Raw genomic sequence first — 25,368 nt, forward strand, 5'->3', positions numbered from 1 at the left:
CAAGCAAATGGATGCTGGATAATTTTATAGGTAGTAAGAAGCTGTGTATATGTTGTTTAATGGGGTAGGCTTTTTAGTGCTGTGCAGTGGTGGGTTCTCAAAGGGGTATTTGCTGCAAATTTAGCAACTTTGTTATAGCATTATCAAAGTCTTGATTTTTGTGATACTCTGAGGTTAGTGAGGGTGGAGTGCCATAAAAGTGTCGGGAGCAGATGAGTAGTGTCAAAACATAGTTTTTAGAAAGTGTTTGATGCTGTAAAGCATCCTTAGTTGTGATGGGTTTTTCTTATGCAATTTTGTATATGCAGCTCGAATTTTAGATGATCATCCACCATCATCCCTAATAATTTGCTGTGAGAAGTGGCTTTAATGGTATTACTAAATTTCGTTTTTCCAGGAGAGAGGGATTTGGAGAAAAAAAAGTAGTTCCTTTTTGAGTTGAGCAAGAGTTGCAATTTACAAATCCATGTTTCAGTGCCTGTTAAGGTTACGTAATTTTTTGGAGGTGTGCCATGTTGTCAGATATGCAAATGAGTGTGGGGTCATCTGTGCACTGTATTAGGGTTCCTGATGTGTGTATGGTGTTTGTGAGAATGTTAGAGGGAGGGAACCAAAAATAGAGCTTAGTGGTGACTGGGAGGTATGGAGAGAGAGCAGAGTACCATTTTTCTGATCGATACCTATTAGACAGGTAGCTTCTGAACCATAGAAGGGTGGGCTGAGAGAGTAGCTAAGCTATAACAGATGAAATTGATGTGTTCTTAATTATTGAAACTTAGTTTTCAGGAAGAAATCATCCATTGAATTTGCCATGATATATGGCTTATCGTTACGTTAGGGCTGGTGTATCTATTTATGTGAACCGGAAACCTGTCTCTTAACATGACAAGTAAATCAGCAGATTTTGAGATCGACTGTTCCCATCTTAATTAATGGGACTAGTAAGGTATGTTTTACAGACCCCCAGGTTTGAGTCATCAGGAAAATTGTGATTTTAGTAAAAATATTACTAAGTTGGAGAATAATTATGATTTAATGGTTGATCTTAATGCTCCATGTATGAATTGGAAAGGTACCTGTAATAGTACAAGTGTGTCAGATGAGATGGTTACATTAGTATGGAATTTGGTTATGAACAACTAGTTGAAGACCCTACTTGGGGGGAAAAATATACTGGATGTATTGGGGGCAAGAAAAAGTAGTAGTGAAATAAAATGTAGTGTTCCTCTGTTAATGGGGTCAGATCACTATGGTGTAAAACGGAATTTAAGATTAAGTGGGACTTTAACTAAAAAAGGATTCAGTAAGATATTTAATTTCTAGAACTGATATTTCAAAGGTGTTTATTGATTTAAATAATTGGGACTGGAAGGAAAGAGAGAGTCATTGATACGGCCTGGGAGCAATTTTTTTAATTTTATTTATCAATTGATAGTCAAACATGTTCCAACTGTTTTGATAGACCTTGAGTTTTTAAAACACTTAGAACTATGAACTTGATAGATTTAATACACGAATAAAGTTTCTGTGGAAAAATATGGACTATTTCCAAATGAAAGTAATATGGCTAGGTATAAGAATAATGGAACCATATTAAGGAGATTTTTGAGGAAGGCCAGAAGAAGTTACGAGATGAAATTGGTAACATTTATTCCTAATAATAATGCTTTTTACAAGCATCTTAAACAATTTAGAGACAGGAAGACTGATTACAGTATTGTGTATAATAAATAATTATGGATGTATGATATTTGGCTGATTTATTTTTGATACAGTAGTTGTCTCTTAAGTAATTGTGTAAAGGATGAATATTTTTTCAATTTGGATGGAGATTGTCCTAATTTATTTGGACATATTAATCCTAAAGATTCTGCAGTGGGTCCTGATGGGATTTATGGATATTTTCTTAAGTCCATTTTAGAAATTCTTATGCCTTGTTTAAATGTATTTTTTCAAAGAACTTTAGAAAAAGGTTGTGTTCAGACAACGAAAAGAGTTGTTAGTTGTTCCAGTACCTAAGAGAGGTAAAACTGCATCTGTTTAGAATTATAGATCCATTAGTGTGACGAGTATACTGGGAAAATGTTTTGAGCGGGTCATTGGTAAATATGTATTGGTTACATTAGGTTCATATATAGACATAACACAACATGGATTTACCCAGGGGTGGTCCGGTAGGACAAATTTATTATTATTCTGCCAACCACTATGGGAAGTATTGGACAATGGGTTATCTGTGGATGTGATCTCTTTGAATATGGCTAAAGCATTTGACACTATCCATCATGACAGAATAATATTCCAAATGTTGCAACTCAATTCTTCTTCTTTTGGCTTTTCCCAGTTAGGGGTCACCACAGCAGAGCACCTGTCCGCTCATGATTGGCAGTGGAGTTTTACGTTGTTGAGTTGCCAGCCCAGCACCCAATCTTCCACAGAAGGCATATACACACACACACACACACACACACACACACACACTAACACCTAGGGTCAATTTAGAGTGTCCAATCCACCTACAGCATGTCTTTGAGATGTGGGAGGAAACCGGAGCACCCAGAGGAAACCCACGTGACCACAGGGAGGATATGCAGACTCCACACAGAAGGCACACCAGCCGAGGATCAAACCAGAGAACCTCTTGCTGTGAGGCGGCAACGCTAACTGCTGCACCACCGCGGCCACCCAATTGTTGCAACTCAATCTGAATCACTATTTCATAAGGTGGGTTAAGATCTGGGTATGTGTAAGAACTAGTAAAGTTTTCTTGGGATACTTTATCCAAGTATAATTTGTTTTTCTGGAATACCTCTGAGTTCTTTCTACTGACCGTGTTATTTGGATTTTTATGATAGTTTCCTGTACTTCAAGGGATTTGGATTAGTATGTATGCTGATGACTCTAAGACTGAGTCAGTTGTTACTACAGTTGAAGATCATAGTAGTCTAGGGTTGCTTGGATGAATTGCACACATGATCACTTGTTAAAAATATAGAATTCAATATAAAAAAAAATTGTGTTTCTCATTTTGGTAGTAATAATAAGTCCTGTCCTTATGCACTGAATAACATCATGTTGGACGTAATGAATAATGTTAAAGATTTAGGTATAAAAGTTGATTGTGACTTTAATTTTGATTTACATCTTATGAATATTATTAGAAACCATTTAGAGAGTAAGAATATTTTTGAGACCTTTTGTATATAGGGATAGGTAAATTTTGGTCCCACCATTTAAAACCATTGTTAACAACTGTGATAGAATATGCTGGGAACGTTTGTATGTTTAATTCATTACAGACTGATGGAATATGCTGAGAATGTTTGTATGTTTAATTCATTACAGATTGAAAGACTGGAAAGGATACAAAGATTTTATACCAGACAGATAAAGATGTTTGGGAGGAAGACTTATAAAGATAGACTTGGTGCGATTTTATTCTAAATAAGATGTATATTATTTTAGGGTGATTTAATCTGTATATGGTAAATCTGAATGTTTAGGAGTAAGTGTGGGGTTAACAAAAAAAAGACTATCATCAGAAAGGAACTAGAAATAAAGATTATTGTTGGTAACCCCTAAATGTAAAAGTAGAGTTTTGGTCAGTTCTTCTCATTTTAGAACTGCTTGGTGGTGGCATTCTCTGCTTCATAGAATTATGACAGTGGATGCAGTTTCTTTGTTTAAAAAGACATTGGATAAGTATTTGGGTGCTAGTTTGATACTAGACAGGTTAGAGGCAGGCTTCTTGAAGGTCTGTTGGGACCAGAGTCTGAAGTATGAAAAACTGAACTTTGAACCTAATGAGGACATTTGAAGTAGAAGTTTGCTGTGCAAAGCTTTAGACAAGCTGACAAATAAGGAGAAGACTGGTTTGCCATCATCTCTTGCTTGAATGACGTATCTGTATAGGTTAAAGGTGCAGTGCTAGTACTGTGGGAACGATGAAATCACTTGTGTGTGTGTGTGTGTGGGATAGGAGTTCTTCCTGCACTGTTTTGCCCTCATCCATTGCATTGGTGACTTTCTCAAAGGAATCCACCAGGTTCAATAAGCACAAACTGCCTTTAACAAAACCAGACTGGGTTGGGTCCAGTGTCTGAAGGTTTCTTATGTCATTGTTAATCATTTTCTGCATTCTTTGTCAAGAAATCATGGCTTGAAAAACTGGTTAGAGAGTACACCAGCTCAACAGATAACCATGTGCATACTGTGCCCTTTGTATACCAGCATGAGCAGGAATGTGAGAAACCACTGCTTTTTTAAATGTAGGCTGAGGAACAGAAAGTTTGAGAAGCCATGCCCATTATGCAGCCACTAGCCCTGCCCCTTCCAACCCTTTCGCCACCTACCTCCATGCTTATTTTGTGACATAATTTTTATATCACTGGGAGGTGGAATGCCATTTTCCCCCATCCTTAGACTTAAGCATCGAGCATTGCATCTTTTATTAAAAAAACAGTATTCTGAGTTGGTGTTTTCATAAACTCCAGCTAAACAAAATACTAGACTTTGTACAGTGTTTTCTGGACTACAAGATAGTTGTTCTAATGTCTGGATAGTCTGGGAAAAAAAAGCAGGTGGCAAGCCTGTTATGTCTAGAAGATCTGCTGATTATGGTAGGTATATTTACCTACAACTGTATTTTCTCTGCGGTAAAAAACAGCTTAATTAATGTAGTCCTCAGAGAAGGAAGAAGGATGCTACACTGTGCCCTTCTTACAGTTTGGAATCTACAAAGTTCATAGGTTCGTAGATGTGTACTAGGTTAATGACCACTAGGGCCTTTATTTGGCCTAGCCGTGCATCCCAAAAACTCTGACAAGTTCTGGTACCCTTGCTAAGTGTAAGCAGGGTCTTGAGGGATGAAACATTTACAGTCAGGGGCCTGGGAATGAGCCATTTACAAGCTACACGTGTCCATTAGAGACAAAGGTGCCAAACCAAGGATTAATTTCCCGTTTCCCATCCAGTTGTCCAAGTTACACTTGAATTAGGTTAGGAGGAACAATGCTTGACATGGATGGGAAGCCTGTTCCAGAGAAGGAGTTTTCTCTGGGATATATACCTGTCTGCAAACGGGTCCTGTTTATATCACAGGCAAGGCTCAAGTCTTTAGAACTGCTAATTGTAGTGCTGTTTGTTTTGCAGATATGCAGTAGGCCCATCAGGGTGCATCTGACAATGCCTTGTATGCCAGGCATAGATCTCCCCTCAACAGTCTGTAGGAGACAGAATACAGGGATAGGGGTTTGAGGTGGTCTTCATCGGGTACGTTACTCACTCCCTGTTATTCTTTTAATGAACTTCTGCAGATGTTACAATTGTTAGATGTGCCTCGTTAGGTACATACCAAAGGGGGGCATTATACTCGATGATAGGTCTGATGAATGGCTGAATACAGTGGAACAATGACCTCCATGGACCTAGACACTATACCTGTCTTTACGAGTTGTACAACATAGAATGATTTTCTCACTACTGTAGACATGTGATGGTCAAAGAATAGATAGTTTCTGCCCCCAAGCCCTGACTTCTGGATCAGCTTGTAGGAGTGTGTTGTTAGTATGATAGTTACCGGGCTGGATGACTTCCCGAAGGATAGTATTGTGTGTTTCATGGCATTTAGTTTTAATTCATAGCACTGACACAAGTTGTCTGTATCAGCCTTTCCTGGAGAACATTAGTGTATGTGAGGGATTCTGTGATTGCTCCTATTTTATAATCATCTGCAGATTTTTGTAAGCCAGAGGCCCTTGACATTGGCCTTGACTTCAGAGAAGTAAATGACAAAAAGGAGCAGTTTTCAGGACTGATCTCTGAGAGACACTGCTTGTGACTTGCCTCATTGTAGATGAGTCCTGTCTGTGAGCAAGCTGACTATCCACTGGGTATATGAGTTTGTCAACAATGCCCTGTTAAGATATTGTGTCAAATGCCTTGACCATGACAAGTTAGACAGTACAGTGCTTTTTCCAGCAAAAATGCTTTTTCTTCATAAGTGATTAAGGTAATTTAGCAAGATGGATAACTACTTGTCAACATTTTTATTGACTTTGTGTGTTAAAAAAAAAAAAGTGGATATTTCAACTTTACTGAATGTTTCACTTTATCTAACCATGCCTTTCATAGCTTTCTACCAATCTGGGACAAATTTAAACAGAATCCAGGACAGATCTATTAAAAATCGGGGACATTTTTAAAATATTAGTGAAATTAACTTGAGACTTTGGGAGAATAAACAAATGTTAATATACATTTTGTGAAGTAAAGGAAATATGTAATCTTAATTAGTGTCAATATTTGATGAGTATAATTCACTACATTTCCTCCAAAACTCACAAAAAGTTTGTCCAACAAAAAGTAAGCTGTGAAACTGGAGGAGATTCTGCTTCTTGTTCTTGTGGTAATAAAGACCACAAAAAGACTGTACCTGTGAAACATTATCTAATGTTTCAACCAGTTTTAGGAGGGATTAAAAGAAACAGAGCTAAAATTTGTGTCAAAATCGGGGACTTCCCTGAAAAACAGGTACAGCTGAGAGATAAGATGCCTTTTACTCATGGATGCTAATTTTTTCTTTCAGAGTTTCAATTGACTTTTAATCTGATGTTTTAAGATGACTTGCAATACCTGTTAATATTTTGACATACACGTGTATTCTGGTGTGCTATCTATAGTTGTCTGTATGTTCTTTATATGTCTCGCCACCTTTCCGTCAAATGCGCGCAACTCAGTTTGAAAGAGAAGCTGCAAGAGGAAAATTTTCTTGTTTACCTTTCTGCACAAAAGGAAGGTTCTGTTTTGCCATCACATTTTCCATAGGAATTTGAGCTGGTTTGTTGACCTACTGTCAGCATTTTCTTAAAGGATGAGTTCACCCTAAACCCAATATTTCCTTTCCCTAGACTGTATCATATGCAAGAGATCTCCTACACAAATTGGCATTCCAGGAGAAATCACAAAAGTCTTTTCTGACTCCTCACAGGATTGTCTCCTGGAAATCTCAGTTCCAAGAGCTTTTCTTCAAAGGAAAAAGATCTGCATCTAGATCTGCTCCTGAGTTTTTCCACTCGGACCACTGTCTCTACAAGGGAATTCCCCAGGGTTCAGGGCATCATGGCATACATGATTCTCATGATACCTCTGTGTAGTACCAGCATCAGCATTCCCTGACATTTCATGTTCCAGTTTTGTTGTGTGTGAGATTTTTGGTGTTGATGCCAAATGTCTCAAAGTCTCCCATTCTCGGTCATATAATATACCTCTGACTTTGCTTGGGGCACAGTGACTATGGGGATAAAAGTGTAGGGTCTTTGTTACAGAAAAGTCAGTCTAAAGCACATCAGCATAAAAGAGACGGCACTTATAAATGCTTTCCACCCTTCTCAATCATTTATGTCGCTGTGGTGACAGAGAAGGATAAAGCCACGACTATGGCCCAAGTGACCTGACTTTGAGTAGTGGCTCCGGTGACTGATGAAGGGGCAGGAAAGGATTAACATTACCATCCAAGGATGGTGGGTGGGTGGTGATATGGGTGACTCTCAGGACAATCCCTGTTTTGAGACTGGAGATATGAGTCTGAGATGGGGCGATATGCTGCAACATCTTCCATTGCAGACCCACCTAGGTGTACTACCACTAGCAACAAGGGAATGAGAATCCTGGGTAGGTCTTATAGAACTCTCCCCCTATTGAAAGATATAGACAGCAAGAGCCCTCAGGAAACCCTTACAATCCTTTCTGGTCTTGGCACATTTTTGCATTGACTGGGAGAAGATTGGAGTCCTAGTAGAACCAGTATAAGACGAGGGGCAAAGGGACAGTTGTCATGAATAACAAAAGGTGGCCAAAAAAAAAAAACTCCATCTTTGGTCTCTGGGATTGCAAGTATTTACAGACATCACAGTGATGATGTCTGAGCAAGCAAAAGGGGACTCTGGTTTTGCTCTCTATGCAGACCAACTGTGATAGCCTAGGATATAACTTTTCAACACCATCTTATTCTACCGGCATTTTATAAAGCAAAACTGTGTGGCAGACAAGCTGAGCAGGACCAAGATGGACCGTCACAAATGGAAACTGAATCAAGGAATCTTCCAGGAATTGATCCAACTGTGGGGAACTGCTCAAATAGGTCCTTTTGCCTCCACTCACAACAATCAGATGGTGAGATTCTGCTTCAAGACTGTGTAAGAAGGCCTTGAAAGATGGGATGATTTTTCTTTTCCATGAATGGGAATAATCTTGTATACTTTCCCATCCTTTCCACTAATATCCAGAGTCATTCTGAAGATTCAGAAGGACACTTCAAAGATCCCTTGTATCCCAGGCAAAAGTAATTCTGCCTTCTTTTGGAAATGGCCGGGGATGGCTGCAACAAGCTTCTTCACAGACTGGATCTACTCGTAGAAAACCAGAAATGTTTGCTACATCCCAACTCCAAGCAACTAAAACTAGCTGCCTGAATGATAGAATTTTAATGCCTTTTAGACGGCTTTTTCTTTTGAGGAGTTGCAGCACATATTAAAGGAGGCAAGAAAACTTGCTGCTAGAAAATCATGTAGTAGTAAATGGAAAAGGTTTTCTAGCTGGAGCCAGGAAAAGAACTAGTACCCATTCGGGACTGTTTTTCTGGTTCTACATTATTTGTATGAGTTACTATCCTCTAACCTGCCTTACTTCTCAGTCAAGGTTCCTTTTTCAGCAACTCTATTCATGGATCCACCTTCTTTCAATGAAGTCTCATGTAAAAATGTTTTGGAAAGAGTTGTTTCAACTGAAGCCTCGTAGAAAACAAGTGGCTTCTCTTAGGGATCTTAATTTTGTGTTAGAAATTTAACTCTTGCTCCATTTGAACCAGCTCATCAGGCTGGTTGAGGTTCTTAACATGAAAACACTGTTACTTATTGCTCTGAACCCTGCCTATAAGAAGAGTTTCTGAGGTGCAAGCTTTTATGGTGGATCAGCCTTCTCATTTTCCACAAAAACATGGTTTTCTAAAGAACTAATCCTTCATTATGCTGTCCCATCTCCCTGTCTATTTTCCAGAACCTAAAAACGAGGGAGGAGGATACTCCATACCTTGGATATCCACAGACAAATAAGGCATTTCTTAACAGAACAATTTTTTTTAGGAATTCTGATCAGTTGTTCATTTCTTGTTAAGATAAGAAAAAAAAAAGATAATCTGTGTCAAAACATACTATTACTAGATGGTTGTGCCCTGCTATTACCCTTTGCTATATCTACCTCAACAAAACAATTCCTGGCAGGGTTAAGGCTTATTCTTCTAGGGCCTTGGCTTCATCTGTAGCTTTTTGGAAAGGGTTAGATTCTAGAAGTATTCTAGAATCAGCGACTTGGTCCTGTGTGCGCACTATAAGCTCAGTTTTTTTTTTCCTGATCTAGGACAGAATTTGCTAGGACCATTCTCCAGAGGCATCTGTACCCTCATCTTTCCTTGTCTAAATCAATCTTAGCTATGGTAATCTTAAACATATATTTAAGGCTACTGCAGCAGTGATCCTTATGAAGAACTTGGTACCGTTGTGTAAAGAAACTCGCCAAAGCAGTATACATTCAAATATTCACTGCTAAAGTAACTGCTGCCTGCCTCCACCCCTTCTTTATTTTTACATGCCTTTTGAAATCCTTTATTTTATTTTCCTAGTATTGTCCTTGTCAAGGCTTTGGCACCCTCTCTCTGATGGAATGAAAGCTCTGAAGGGCTTGGCACCCAGATCACTCTCTCTTTAGGCAGATCTTCCTCTGACTACCATTTTGTGTGTATGGAATGTTCCCTGAAAACTTTGGAAGCTGGTTGCTTGTTATATTCTTAGCAGGATATAACCCATAAGGTTAATAATCTCTAAGTCTAGTGTGGTAGTAATCATTCAAGCATCTATTGTTCTGGTTAGTTTACTTAAGCAAATGGACTTTATTTTCATATATGTGAGTAGTTTTATTTACTGCTTCCTTCCTTTATAGAAATGGTAATGTCTAGCAGTGCCTTATCCTAATAGTGTACTTGCTGTCCTGTTATTCTTCTACTTCCCAATATCTGGGTGAAGATTTCTTTTATTTTATGGACCATAAACTGTACTTGGGTAACATATAAAGTCTGATCATTTCTTTCTATCTGTAAATTATACAGCCTCTGGTCAGTGTCATGCTTATCATATAAAACGTGCCCCACTTGAAAATTGTGCCTAATCCCTGAACATCTCCGTTCTTTTTAGCCAGTCCCACACTTTGGGTCTTCATCCTGGTTTAGCAAAAAGTTCTTACATTCATTGATGAAACGGCAAAACCTAAGTGTCTATGTGGCCTACAGTTAGTAAGCCAGGGCCATCAGCAGCATTCTGTTTATTGTATTGGAGAACGGCACAATGTTAAGCACTGCTCTAATTGCAAGTCATTCAGCTTAGACATCTGCAGATGTTATAAAGAGAAATTCCTGGTGCACCTCACTATTAGAAGGGTGGCAGCAGCTGAAACCTGCATCTGTGGGACTCGGCAAAAGGGTCCCGTATGTGGCCTCGTTTAGTTGCCAGAGACCCAGCAGAAGTCCAGAGAAATGGAGGTTGGTCCTTTGTGAAACTCCTCCTACCAGAAAGTTTAGCTTCAGAAATGCCCCTCTGATTCCCACATGTGCTGAGCTCATTCTCATTTTTATAAGGGCTCATGGTCCCAATCGTAGTCAGCTGCTGAAGCAAAAGATATGTCCAGAGATTTACATTCTAGCTCTTACCTTGAGGTAGGTGTGCCCCACTGTGTAGGTGCTGCTTCATTCATTTGGCAGGAGTATTGTCACAGTGAGCCTGATCCTGGCAAATAGTCCTTCAGGTTATGTATTCCGCTTTAGTGGTAGTATTTACTGCTAAGAACTTTTCTCCTCAAATCTGTCCTTGGGCTCACCAGGGTTTGTTGTCCAAGGCAGAGGAGAGGCAATCTGTTCTTATTTGCCAGGACTCGCAATGCATGCTCATGCAGCTATAAGTTTGCAGTCTTAGGGGAACATGGCTGATGCCAGCTCAAAACCCATTGTAGGTTTTTCATGTCTCTGTGCTACACTTACCTGGTGCGTCTTAGGGTGCCAACTCCCTGCCCCTTGTAGTAATGCCCATTCAACATCCTGTATTTTGGTCATGCAAAAGCTTGTCCTTGGTGGAGCTGGTAAAGGGACTATCCCCCCCCCCATTCTTTTCATCACGTGTCTGAGAACTCTGACTATATTCTCCCCAAGACAAATAAGGATGTCTTCTCCCATCACTACAGATCCACTGCAGAAGCCCCCTTCTTTATAGAATAGTTTAGGCTTAAAGTCCTCTAGAGAATGGTTATGCCCTGATAACATATGTTCAGACCAATGACCTACTTCTTTCCACAGCAATTTCTTAGTATTTTGTTTATATGCTTGCAGCATTGATTGTGTATTTAAACAGAATAAGGACAAGCCATCAAATACATAAATGTTAAAACAGTCCTATTAAAATAACACAGTTTAATGGATACAAGTAATTGCCATCAGAATTTGACATAACAGGTTAAACAGTATTTTCCCATTATTCCCACACATCTCCTTAATTAAATATTGCTAATGCCATGATTGCACAACTCCAGAGAAGGACAAAGGCCATTAACCTTGAAAATTGCTTCTGTTCCTTATCTGCTGAACTATGCTTCATGACACAGTAAAATCAAATTGTTGTTGTTTGTCTTTTTCCTGGTAAGGGGTCGCCACAGCGGAACTCCGGTCCTCTAATGATTGGCAGTAGAATTTTTTTACGAAACGCCAAGGTGCCAGCTCGACGCTCAACCTTCAATGAAGACATGCCCATTTACGCACGCATGTCTTTCGAATGCTACCCAAACTCTGGGAGGACATGCAGACTCCACACAGAAGGCACTCCCAAGCCACTCCGAGAATCGAACGGGAGAACCTCTTGCTGTGAGGTAACAACCCTACTGCCGTACCACCGTGGCATATAGTAAAATCAAATTGTAAACACAGTTTATTTAGACAAGTGAAAAAACAGTAACATTTATACCCACATGACACCTGGACTGTCCAGACTGACCCATAAATGAAGAAATAGAAAAACTGAAACTAAAACTGAAATTAATGTTTCCAGTAAAACCATGGAAATGGTGCTCATCACTGAAACAGTGAGTCTGCTCCAATATAACAGGATTTTGATTAAAAATGCCCATTATAAAGCAATGTGATCCCTTTTCAAGCATTTACCTTCATGGTGAGTATACACATAGAACTATTATGTTTTCTTTCCATCCATCCATTCAGTCTGAAGTTAATGTTGCTGTTGAATGACAAATGTGAAGCCATATTGCATACAAATAAATAAAATGTATCGTATTATTCTCTCTTTGGTCAGTTTGCTACAGTTATTTATTCATTTTTATGTATAAATGAAGGTTTGAAACCTGCTGGCCGGCCCTGATGAAAGAGTCAAATGGGATTATCATTGTCTTCAATCCCGATTTGCCCAGACATCTAAAGGAAATAGAGGTGTGGTATACTTCTTTTGTGTTACAGCAGCGATTACAAGATTCTCAGTGTTTACTGATAGCACACCACAAGCCAGGATCTGGTACAGATAAAGAGCAACTACATTTAGGTAGGAATTGACAAATGATGGAATAATTAATGAATGGCATTGATAATCTTCTTGTATCGTAGTGGGGATGATGCTCTGTATAACTATTAGTTCTTGTTTTGAAATGTATCAATGCCCAAATTATTTCCTGAGGTCAGTTTTTTCACTAAGATGATCTGTATTTTTTCTTTCAAAACTTAAATTAATATTTCTTTTAATAATGCACTTCAGTAAACTAACCAACAGAACTTCTGTATAATTACGACTGTCTGCGTAAGATAGCTCCTTAGACTACGATGTCTGTAGCCACATGACTGCTGTACATCGTTATCAGAATTCGTAACATGCAGTGCAGAGTTAGTCTACATTAAATTGCGTACAGCATTCCAAGGGAGGTCCCCAGGATCAAATATTTTATTTTACTTAATTGTTTTACTTTATTTGCTGTGTTTGTAGAGAAATTTACAGTTTAAAAGATTTTTGCATTCTCTTTTCTGGCTATAAATTATTTTGTCTTTTTTAAAGACTGAGCATTTTAATGACACTGATGTTCATCATTCCCTCCTCTGTAGTAGCCTTTTAGGCTTTGCATGGTTGTGTACTGCAGAGAACACAACAGCTGGCCAGCTACCAAAAGCTCTGACTCCTTTCCACACATTCACTCTGACTGCTGATTGGACAGCCCTATAGAGAGAAATCAGCAGCCATAGTGAAACTTTCTTCAGTACTTTGCCACCTCATGAAGAAGCAACTCAGAGGCTTCACAGGAACAGCAGCTGGCTTTTAGCTTTGTTTCTGGTAGATAAGGCCCCAGTGGGGAACTCTTCCTCACAGATTTATTGCCCTTTAAGATTAAGAAAAAAAAATAAATACATTTTATTTTTATAAGCTTTAAGCAGTATTTCTCCTTTAAAAATCTTTCGAATACTGGAAGCTTCCTGTCAGGGGCCGCTATTTTTAGCTCTAAATTATTTGGGGGCTATTTTTGTGAGAAAATGGGCTACTTATGTAAACTATTCATTATTTAACTAAAAGTAATGTAAGGAAGTGTTTTATAAAAGAAGGTATCATTACAAAGTATGTCGGTGTTTGTGTATTCTTTATGACAGTATCCTTGCTATTTATTTCTGTCAGGCTAACTTTCTGGGCAAAGGAATTTCTGACAGGATTTTAGTGTGTGTGTTGCTTCTGCATTTCTGTGATAGGGGCCATTGTATCTAAGTGTATAAGTGTGTTGCTTGTGAAAACTTTTTGACAGCTTACCTTCTGACTTGTTCTAGCAAAGCATAGATCATTTGAGATATCCTCTCCCAATTGCAGAATGGATACTTACTGTGCTCCGACTGTTCGGTCTCCTGCTGTACCTAGAAAGAAAAACAATTTACCAAAGAGCCCTTGCTAACACCACGGGTGCAGCCAATGCCTCAAGTCATAGTGGGTGAATCTGTGTGGCCATTTTCATTCCTTAGACCACTCCCTTACCGCTCTGGCTTCTTCTCTTTGGCTGTTCCAGTGTCCAATCCAGGCTTGAGCAAATCATCATCCCTCATTCTGTGTAAGGGAGACACTCCAGGAGATGTTGCTAAGGGTAACCAGAGAGGGAGACTGCTAAACAAGTCAGAAGTACCTCTTTCTAGTTGGTCTTTATTCAAACCTTTTCCTGTAAAGAAAAAAGAAAAGGTTAAGTATTATTCATCAGAAGATATGGTGTCTGTTAGAAAAGATGACTTTCTTATGTAGGTCAGTCAATTATTGCATGATGTTAATCCTTGTACTCGGAAATCCTTTCCTGATAAGAATGTCAACACTGATGTCTGAGAATCCTGACATAGGCAGGGACTGGGCTTCTCCTGCAAATTCCCATGCCCAAATCTCTGATTTAGAGGAAACTTGGTCATCACAACCCTTTCTTTGAGGAGTTTTCCTTTTTTCAGACAGCAGCCAGGATGAATAAGGTGTCTCTATAGAAACAGGGGGATGTTCCTCCTGAACTGAGGAGATTATATGATGTATTACAAGTAGATGTACCTCATTCCACTCCCATACCTCCTATAGTACCAGCCATGGGGGATGTATTTAATGCTGCCTGTAATAACCCTGAGACTCAACCTTCAGTTCCCAAAAAGGCAGATAATCTTTACAAAGTTTATCAAATTAACAAACCGCATTCTTTACGTTGATCACTGCTGCAGTAACTTAGGCTATATGGGATGTAGCCTGCAGAGGCTATAACAGCCAGCCAACTACCAGAACTTTAGGGTACTTTCCATGCACCCAAACCATTAGACAGCTCGAGCTGAGCTGACTAAAAGATGAGTTTAAACACCAAGTTCTTCAGAGCTTTCCTGCTGCTGAAGAGAGCACTCTTCTGTGGGCCTTTGAAGATCAACGGACGGCTTATGCTGTTCCATTACTTAGCAGATAGGTTACCTTTTGGGGGGGGGGGGGACTTCCACATTACTTAGTGGTTTAAACTACTTTTATGAGAAAAACAACTATTTGTAAGCTATGGAAAATTATTTTGTAGACTGTCACATTACTTTTAAGTACTTTTAAAATGGGAGCGCACCATTTTACTTTGATAAAAAGTTGTTAAAAGAGGTTTAAATTCTTTTTCTGTGGAGAAACTATTTATTTTACTTTTTGGGGCTAGGTAAAAGTGTTTAAAGTGCTTTTCACTGTGTTCTTATGAATAGCTTTCCTGTTTTACTGACTATTGCTGCTCAGCTTCCCCAGGAAACTTTCACAATTTTAAGCTTCACCATGAAACAAACTGCTGGTTCTTCAGTTAGACCTTCTTCCAACCACAAAAAGAATGTTAACTAAGCAGTTTTTGCCACCCCAGGAGGCTAATAATTTGCATCAGTCACAGGTGTGACCCTGCTGTGGCAAAAGCTGGTTCCTCAGACCAGTTATCTTTTTCTTCAGATTTTTCTGGTGGTATCCATACAGCCACTATTTACCAGAGGTTAACTACATCCTCTACCGTTGTTTGGAGTCCCTTCATTGGGCAAGAGAGGCCACTCTTGTTGGTCATGGGAGAAGGTGCGGGACGTGCATTTTCTAAGCCAGAATGTTGTACCTATCCCCATATTTTCTGTCGAAAAGAAACCCAAAACCAAACATTTAGATTCTCCAGTGCAATTTTCTCTGGACAGGAGTAATTTATTGGACTTGGCTCTAGGTCTTGTACAGGCTGTTGACCCTTGTTATAAGGTGGTTTCCAGTAAAAGAAAAAGGGATTCGTCTTTCCTTGAAGAGGCTCAAGATTATGACTCTAAGGGACAGATGCAGGTTTTTCTGTTCAGATTTTGTATTCAGATTTAAAGGAGAGCATGGTAGCTGAATCTCCATGTGGGGAGTTCTCTTTCTGTGGGACTATTTCTATAATGTGCCAATGTTTTCAGTGGGAGAGCAATGAGGTTTTTCAGTTCCTCAGGAAATTCTACAGGCTTTTACAACTGAAATTCTCAGAACCTTCACCCATCTTACTACTACACCCCACCACCTAACCCCTTATTTTCAGTTTTGGAAGATGTGTTTGTTTGAGAGCCAGTTTGCTGCACCTAAGAAAGCAGTTAGAATGTGCAAGGTTTCTCAGTGTTTCAAGTTTTTATAGACTTATCCCAGACCCTGATCCAGCAGCTTTTATAGCTTTATTTAATCCAGCTGATGCCAAACATTTTGTTAATTTTAATCTTTCTCCTTCAGACAAGGATGGTAAAATTATTGATAAGTTTGGGAAGGGGGGTGTATGCTACTGCAGCTTTGATTTTTAGAATTTTGAATTGTCTGGCTAATATGATAAAGTTTATTCTAATTATGAAAGTGTAGGGAATGCTTTAGCTGCAGTTTTCTCTGTGAGGAAAAATCTCCTTTGTTTGGGTTAGTGTCTGACATCTCTTAGGTCACCGCTCATTGTTTAAAGTTTATTCTGATGTTGTTAATCTTCTTTCCATTCATCACTGATGGGTTCGGTTCCGAGCCCTCAGAACCAAGTCGGCCTATTACCAAGCTCGCGCCAGCCAAAAGAACTCTCAAGCCAATTCTCTGCCCAGAATGCTCTTCTCCCTGTTACCTCAGATCTCATTTGCCGCATAGCCGTAAAGCTGCATTTCAGCCGAGCTCTCAGATAAGTGAAAACTTTTTGGGTATCTTCATATTTTATTAAGCGATTAGTAATTTGTGTCGTCTCTTCTGTCTAACATTATTCTTTCCTCTCTACCCATTGTTACCGTTTGGTAAACTCTCAACTACCATTGTTGTTACGGCCTTTTTTACCTTACCCTTGTGGTATTTCTTCAGTACCATAGTTGGTATTGTTTCTCCTGTTTAACCTGTTAGCTTTAAACTTTATTCAGGTGTTTCCCTTCTCTTCTCCATATACCAGTGTATTGTTATATTTGTGATTTTTTGAACGGAGTTGATTTCATTGTAGTTGGATTATACAGTTGACCTGTGGTGTTTTTCTACCAAGATCAGATAAGAAGAGTACTTCAGGTTTTAAGCATTGTGTTTCTTGTAAGGGCAAGTTACCTAACAGTGATTCTCATGATGACCGTGTATACTGTTTGGGAGTGGCCCACCTTTCGGTGCAGCCTCCATGTGACATTTGTCAGAGTTTCAGCATTGGCCTGGGATACGGAGCCGCCCCTCTCCTCGGTTCCGTCTGTGCCGATCCTGCTTTAGGCTCCATCCATGGGGTTGGGTTCATCAGAGCACAGAGCAGGGTGTGATCCCGGTCCCAAGGTTGTCTTTCACTGTTCTGGGCACCCATCCCTCTTCGAGTGGGCCTACCTTCCGCACGATGGAGAGGGCTTTTGCTTCTGGCAGCACTCCTTTGATGTCGGAACCCCAGTTTTTACCCCCTGAGCTACAGCTGTCACAGACCACCTCCCTAGGACACCGACCAGAGAAGCCACAGGACACCCCTGTTCAGGGTACCCCCTCTTCTGAGTCATCCTCAGAGACCCCCCTGAGAAGCCCCCTCTAAAGAAGACATGCAAGAGGAAGCACGTGGAATCACCCAAGGAGTCCTTGATGGAAGATACGGATTACAATGATGGTGAAAGGATCCCCATGGTCACCTCCTGATGATGTCTCCTTTGGAGACATCCTGGAAATGTTAAAGCAGAGAGGTGACTGGAAGCCCTCCAACCCTTCGTCTGAGGAGTCTGTGTTCATGCAGGCTTTTCGCGCCTGGCCGCCTACCTCTTGGGTGACCCCACCTGCCAACGAGCTCATCATACAGCTCGCGTGGAAGAACCCTGATTCCACTGAGCGATCCCTCTGAGACCAGACAAAATTCTTTCCCCTCCCGAGGAGTACTCTCATTGGTCGAAAGGGTTAACAGTTGATGCTATGGTGGTGGCAGCGGCCATGAAAAAGGACTTTGCTGAGGAAAGGCCCACTGTCCACCTGCCCAACAGGGAGTCCTGGGCGGTAGACAGATTTGGGAAGTGTGTTTTTGCATCGGGGACTTTTGCCATATGGTCCCTGAATTATTTGGCACATTTTGAGGCTCCAGAGGGACTTGATCTCTGAATTCTCAGGGGCGCTCGCAGGACAGTTGTCTGACAAGGTCAGGGACAAAGTGGCCTCACAGCTCGCAACCCTGGAATCAATATCCAACTCATACATGAGGTTGCTGTCACACGCGACCGAAGGGAAGGCTAGAGCAGCAGGTTCGGGCATTATGAGGCATCATGCTTGGATGCACATTTGAGGCCTCACAGATCCCTTCAAGTCTTCCTTTCTGAATGCTCCCGTAAATGCGTTGTCCCTTTTTGGCTCCAAAGTGAAGGACATGCTAGCCAGGTGCAAGCAAGATGGAAAAACCCTGTCTGCCATAGGCCTATGTTTTTCCATCCCTCAACGTACCTTCTCCAGGAATCAGAGGAGAGGGAAAATGTGGCATAAGAAATCTCTGGGTCCTTCCCGTGCCGCACGTGCTAATGATACTCCGAGGCAGAGGAGGTAACAATTCTGGAAGACGCCCTTATAGAGGCAGAGGGGGGGTCCTCATAATCAAGGCCCCAGGGACTCTTTCTCTGGATAGCCTTATCAGCGCTCCTGAGGGGCGGCCAGATTGCTTACCTCTGGAAGCAGTCGGGGGTGGTTTCTCTCTGCACCAAGCTGCCTGGCAATCTATCACCACCGATCGTTGGGTGCAGAACATTATCACCAGAGGTTACACCATTCCCCTTTTTTGTCAGCTAGAATTTCCAAGAAAACTTCCTGACATTCCACCCATTCAAAGGGAAGAAGCACCTTCAGAGATTATAAAGCTGTCTCAAAAAAGAGTCATCCAGCCAGTCCCACCAAACCAGCGCAGATCAGGATTTTACTAGAGATTATTTTTGGTGCCAAAAAAGACAGGGGACAGGAGACCCATTTTGGATCTCAGCAGTTTAAACAAGTATGGTCATTGTTCAGTCCATCCTTCCCTTTTTAAGAGAAGGCGATTGGATATGCTCTATAGATCTCCGGGATGCATATTACCACATCAAGATGGACAAATGCTCCAGGAGTCTGCTTTGCTTCCGGCTAGGAGCCAGTCATTACCAATTCCGTGTTCTGCCGTTCTCTCTACAGCCCCCCAGAGTGTTCACGAAATGCATGGCAGTGGTAACGGCTCACTTGAGACTAAAAGGATTCCTGGTTTTTCCATATCTAGATGACTGGCTCCTTACCGCCCCTACAGAGCATCTTCTGGTAACAGCACTGCACTATACTCTCTCTCTGGCAAAATTGTTGGGAATGACGATACATTGGGAGAAATAAAACCTTATCACTACACAACAAATAGAGTTCATTGGAGCAGTGTTCAATACTCAGTCCTGTGTGGTATTCCCTCCCAATTCACATACTCCATCGATTGAGGCTTCAACTCCGGGTGATACTGCCAAACAGTCTCTGCAAGGGAGGTTCTTCAGGCCCTAGGTTCTATGGCTACTTCAATTCCAATAGTGCCTCTAGCAAAGCTACATATACGGATTCTGCAATGGCTCGTTTTGTGTCAATGGTTCCCAAACTATCACCCCCTTGATTACCAGATTCGAATAACCAGCTCCTGCAAACAGGACCTGCTTTGGTGGATGAGGCCAGATGTAGATCTTTGAACTCACCACAGCCATTGTGACTATGGATGCTTCCCTGATCGGGTGGGGGGGCCATTTTCAGAGAAAGACTGTCCAAGGCACATGGTCCACCTCAGAGGCCCACCTGCATATCAATTATCTGGAACCGAGAGCCACACTGTTAGCATTGCAGGCTTTCCATTCGGCTCTCCCTTCTGGAACAATTGCAGTTCAGTCAGACAGTATGTCAGTGGTCTGGTACATCAGCAAGCAAGAAGGAACCAAGTCCTACCCCCTATGTCGAGAAGCCATGAGAATTTGGCAGTGGGCAATAGCTTCCAACCGCTTTCTGATAGCAATGTATATCCCGGGGAGCTCAAACGTGATTGCGGACAAACTGAACAGATGCATCCTTATGCCCTATGTGTGATCCCTCAATCCCGCAGTGGCATCTGTAATCTTCAGCCACTGGTGCCAGCCTTCCTGAGATCTTTTCGCTTCCCTGTCAAACACCAAGTGCAGCAGCTATTTCACCCTACTTCCCCTGGAGGGGGAGTGACTGAGGGACAATCTGATCCACGATTGGCCCACAGACTTCTCTACGCTTATCCTCCCATCCCTCTGATCCCACAATTTCTAAAGAAAGCTCTTCGGTTGAGATGCAGGGTGATCCTCATAGCCCCATTCTGACCTCGACAACTTTGGTTCCCCTTCCTTCGGCCTCAGCTAGTATACCCGCCATGTATGGCAACATCTATAGCATTCCACTCCAGGGCTTCCATGGATGACATCTGCACAGCAGCTACTTGGGCTAAGCATTATACCTTTATCAGTCATTACGAATTGGACCTGGTCTCCAGAGGGAGAGCTGCCTTTGGCTCAATGGTACTCAGGAATGTTCTTCCATAAGGACCACCCATGGACCTCAAGATAGCTAGGGATACTGTCCCATCAGTGATGAATGGAAAGAAGATTAACAACATCAGATAAAGAAGTTATGTCTTACCATAACGTTCCATCTGTGTTGTTCATCTTCTTTCATTCATTACTTCCCATCCTCCTTCACCCTCCAAAGGCTCCTGGGGGATGCTTTGGGTCTATGTGGTGCCCTAGGGTACTTGTGCAGAAGTGGCCTCTGCTTTACTTCCCTTTCTTAGCAAACTCGATCTGAGGTAACGGAGAAGGGCATTCTGGGTAGAGACTTAGCTCGAGAGTTTTTTGGGCTGGAGCGAGCTTGATAATAGGCCGACTTGGTTCTGAGGGTTCAGAACCGAACCCATCAGTGATGAATGAAAGAAGATGAACAACACAGATGGAATGTTATGGCAAGACATAACTTTTTTTTATGACTGTGTAAGATGCTGTTTTTTCTAGGGCTGTTGCCAATGGTACTGTTTTGAGGAAGTTTGCCTTGCTGTATTCTCAGAACTTCCTTAAAGATGAAAAACATTAGATTTTGAATTCTCCTTTGTATAGAGATTTAGTTTTTTGGACCCTCTGCTACAAAGGTTACCAGTAAACAAGATGAGAGAGGTAGTCTGATTCAGGGAATCTCAGTTTTCATCTTTCCTTCTGTAAAATTTCCAGTGGATTTTCGAATTTTGGCAAAGAAACAAAATAGCGTCTCTGCATAATGTTAGTAAACAAATGTTTGAAAAGCAGTGGCAGGGGGATTCCAGAAAGAAACCTGGACCACTCCCCAGAACAAAAGATAGGAAAATAAGGTAAAATTACTGTTTAAGGGACTGCACATGAGATGGATACAATGGTATCTGAAGTATCTTTGGTTCTGACACCAACATCCATTACATTTTCAAATTCCAGTTCTGGGGTTTGTGAAAAGAGAACTCACTTGGTGGAGACTTCAAATATCCCTGAATCCAGGTCTCCCCTTTTCCCTTCCTGCTCCAAAGTAGTCAGTCACAGCAGACACTTTGGATTTTGCTTGGGGAGCAGTGTTAAAGTGTAAGATCTCTGGGACAAGAAAGACAGACCAAAGTGTGTAAACATAAGAGATGCTAACTCTTATCAAGGTTCTCAACTCTCTGACTCTTCTTTGGTTACCAGGATCTTTTCACATACTTACAATAAGTATAACAGTGATGTGATATATAAGCAAGTAAGGGGGAACCAGAGCTCATCTCCTAGCAAGACTAGCCATGTTAGCATCCTACTTTCCATCAGAGCAAAATTGTGGGACAGACAAACTGATCAGGACAAATGCCAGACCCTCATGAATTGAGTTTAGATAAGAGGGGGTCTTCCAAGATTTGCCCCATTTGTGTGGACTTCTCGGGTAGACCTTTTTGCCTCCTCTCTGAACAATGAAATGGCAAAATTCTGTTTGAGGACTCCATACAAGAAGTCCTGAATGACAGATGCCTTTTCTTTGATCAGGAGTGTTTCTGTATTCTTTTATACCCTTTCTACTGATATGCAGGATCATTGTGAAGTTTCATGAAGACTCCCCAAAGATCACTGTGGTAACTCCCTTTTAGACCAGGCAGCAGAGGATGTTCTTCATAGCCAATTTCGCAGTATTGTTTCGTGGCTGATGTTCTTCATGTTTCACTGTTGCAGTCATCACTTTTGCGTTATCTGCTTGCAGTAGCCCTCAGTCGGCCTGATTAACAAAGTCTTGGGTCCTGCATCGGTTGCTGTCCCTTCTTCCATGATGTCAGGTCATCAGGGGTATAAAACATGCAGCCGACACCATTACATCAGTCTTTCTTTCCATGCGGTGCCTGAAGCAGAAGCAGTTCGCAAGTGCTGGTTGGCCGACTCCTGAAATTTTCGTTTTCGAGTTTCAGAACCGAAGTCTTCAACTAAAGCTAAGTACCCCGTTGGGGAAAATTTTTCTTGCTCCTTACCGATGCCAGTAAAAGTTAATAATTGCATTACCTGTGGAAAGCAAATACCTAATAAAGATTTTCATTCGTACTGTATTCCTTGCCTAGGCCCTGACCACGATGTACTGTGCTGTTGGTTTTGTGCTTTATTTCATCAGCGCACTATCTGTCGTCTGTATATTTTCGCCTCAAAATATTTCGATTCTCGCTTTAATTATCTAGAAATGTCGTTGGTTAGCCATCCGAATACCGGGATTCAGAAAAAAATGCAAGGATGAAGACAGAGACAGGCCGCCGAGGTCCAAAACTGCAGACGACGCTTCTCCTAAGCCAGTCGCCAGTTCACCGGTAGTCAGTGAGGCGCTTTCGCAGCCCCTGATACCCGCTACTTCTGATTCACAGGCCTCTACTGTGACCCATTCTGAGTCCGATCTGCCGCGAGATGCTTCAACTATGGAACCTGCGGATGTCTCTACCTTGGATGGGTCCGGAGCCGCTGTGCAGGCACTGGCTTCTGAGTGTGTATTCAGGCCTACGGACTTGCATATTAAACCGATGCCGCCTTCTTCTTTCAGGTCTAAATCTCGAACCATGCCTAAAACAACGATGCCCAGGCCACATGCTCAGGCCTGTATGCCTAAAAAACAAATGAAAAGAATGGCTGAAGATCTTGTAACTCTAATCAGGGGAAGCCAGCCTCCCCCTTCTAAGAGACCTAGGACTGAAGTTGTTTATGAATTGTGTAAGAAACTTCTCTGTGTGGAAGATTTTCAGTCCATATATTTCTAGTTAATCACTGTATATTAATCAGATCAGACAATAGTAGCGAACGTAAACTCGTCAAGTCAAAAAGTAATAATAGAAAATATATAATTCAACAGTATTACTTAGTATTCGAAAGTAATTCAAGCAAGGCAGGCAGTCTGTTTCCAGTGGAAAATCCTTTAAGAACACAGACAAGCGATCCAAGTAAAACAAAAATAGAGTAATAATTTCCTCACAAGCTTTCTAAATATATATATACTTTTTATCAGGCATGGGAGTGGTTTACTGTGCTGTAAAACACCTTTCCAACACCAAGCGGGTGGCCAGATCTACCCCCAAATCACTGGGCAGAGGCCCAAAATCAAGTACTCTCTCAAGCATGGGGGCTAGTCAGTTGGTACCAGAAGAGGAAAAGGGACAAGGGTTCTATTTGAGACTTTTCCTGGTACCTAGAAAAGGCAATACGTGGCATCCTATCCTGGACCTTTCTACTCTAAATACCTTTCTGGTGATTCCAAAATTGAAGATGCTGACTCTTCACCAGCTGCTTCCTATGCTAGGCAAAGATGCATGGTTGGCAACACTAGACTTAAAGGAAGCATACCTGCACATCCCTATCAGGGAGTCTTGCAGAAAATACCTACACTTCAAAGCAGGCTACATGCACTATCAGTTCTCTGCACTGCCTTTTGGCTTATCTACTGCGCCCATGGTATTCACAAAGTGCCTAGCTCCAGTCATTGCATTCTGCAGGCAAAGAAATATTCAGATGTACCCATATCTGGACGATTGTCTAATTCAGGCAGAAAGCCAGGACATACTTTTGAATAATCTGGCCTTTGTTCAAAGGGTACTGACTTGTCTGGGGTACACCATAAACGAAAAGAAATCACAACTGGTACCCTGTCAACAAATTATATTCCTGGGAGCAAGCTTGAATACAACTTCCCAGATGACTTTTCTTACGCCAGCGAAATGGATTCATTTGACAACCTACTTCAAACAAGTGGCCACAAAAACCCAGTTATCTGCAAGGCAAATACTGCAAGCCTTGGGGTTCATGGCCTCCTGCATTCCTCTAATTCCATATGCAAGGCTGCATATGAGGAAACTGAAATGGTATCTCAAAAGCCTATGGTGTCAACATTCAGAGGATCTAGAAGCAATGATTCCTATCATACCTTGCCTACGCCTAGAGTTCCTTTGGTGGGCAGAGGCCTGCCACCAAAACGGGGGACTACCATTCACACTACCCTCTGCCGCCCAAACCTTAACAACAGACGTGTCAGACTATGCATGGGGGGGCCCACCTGGCAGGGAAGTGCATTCAGGGCAAATGGAACCCAAGTCAAATGCACCTGCATATCAATCAAAAAGAAAGGTTAGCTGTACAGAATGCTCTGACACCCTTCAAGGACAGCATTCTTCCAGGACAATTAGTGATGAAGACTGACAACACCACTGTTATGTGGTACATAAGCAGGGGGGTACACATTCTTACCCCCCTCTGCAGACTAGCCATGGCATTGTGGAACACAGCCCTGAGCTATCAAGTACATTTACAAGCTCAATTCCTGCATGGAAAACTAAATACACTGGCAGACGAACTAAGCAGAAACCTCATGGACCCACACAAGTGGAAACTGGAACCAAGGATTTTCAACATGTTGACAAGCAAATGGGGGGAGCCCAGATATAGACCTGTTTGCCTCCCCCCAAAACTATCAGTTGGACAAATTCTGCACAACGGACTCCTCACAAACAAGCTTGGAAAGTGGATGCTCTGTCCTTCATCTGGAAAAACCTATCAGTTTATGCCTTTCCCCCTCTGCCTCTGCTCTCCAAAGTACTACTAAAGATCAAACAAGACAAACCAAGGATGATTTTGATTGCACCAGACTGGCCACGCCGACACTGTTACCCCCTCTTGCGCAGTGTGGGCCCCATGGCACGTGCCTCAGACTCCTACTCTCTTGTCTCAGCAGGAGAACCAAATTCTGCATCCTTAACTTCAAACACTGAATCCAGCAGCCTGGCTAATTACATAATTTC

General features: G+C 41.5%; 1 protein-coding gene across 3 annotated transcripts in view; it reads left to right on the forward strand.

The window, feature by feature from the left end:
- Nucleotides 1–25,368, forward strand: part of IFT22 (intraflagellar transport 22) — a 279,140-nt gene that overhangs the window by 190,313 nt on the left and 63,459 nt on the right. For all 3 annotated transcript variants that reach the window (XM_044054036.1, XM_044054037.1, XM_044054038.1), the window contains one exon: nt 12,442–12,644. In XM_044054036.1, the coding sequence (XP_043909971.1) occupies nt 12,442–12,644 (203 nt within the window). The remainder of the gene's footprint in view (nt 1–12,441; nt 12,645–25,368) is intronic.

This window comes from Protopterus annectens, chromosome 13.part0, assembly GCF_019279795.1.
Source record: "Protopterus annectens isolate FY-2018-M chromosome 13.part0, PAN1.0, whole genome shotgun sequence".
Lineage (NCBI taxonomy): Eukaryota > Metazoa > Chordata > Ceratodontiformes > Protopteridae > Protopterus > Protopterus annectens.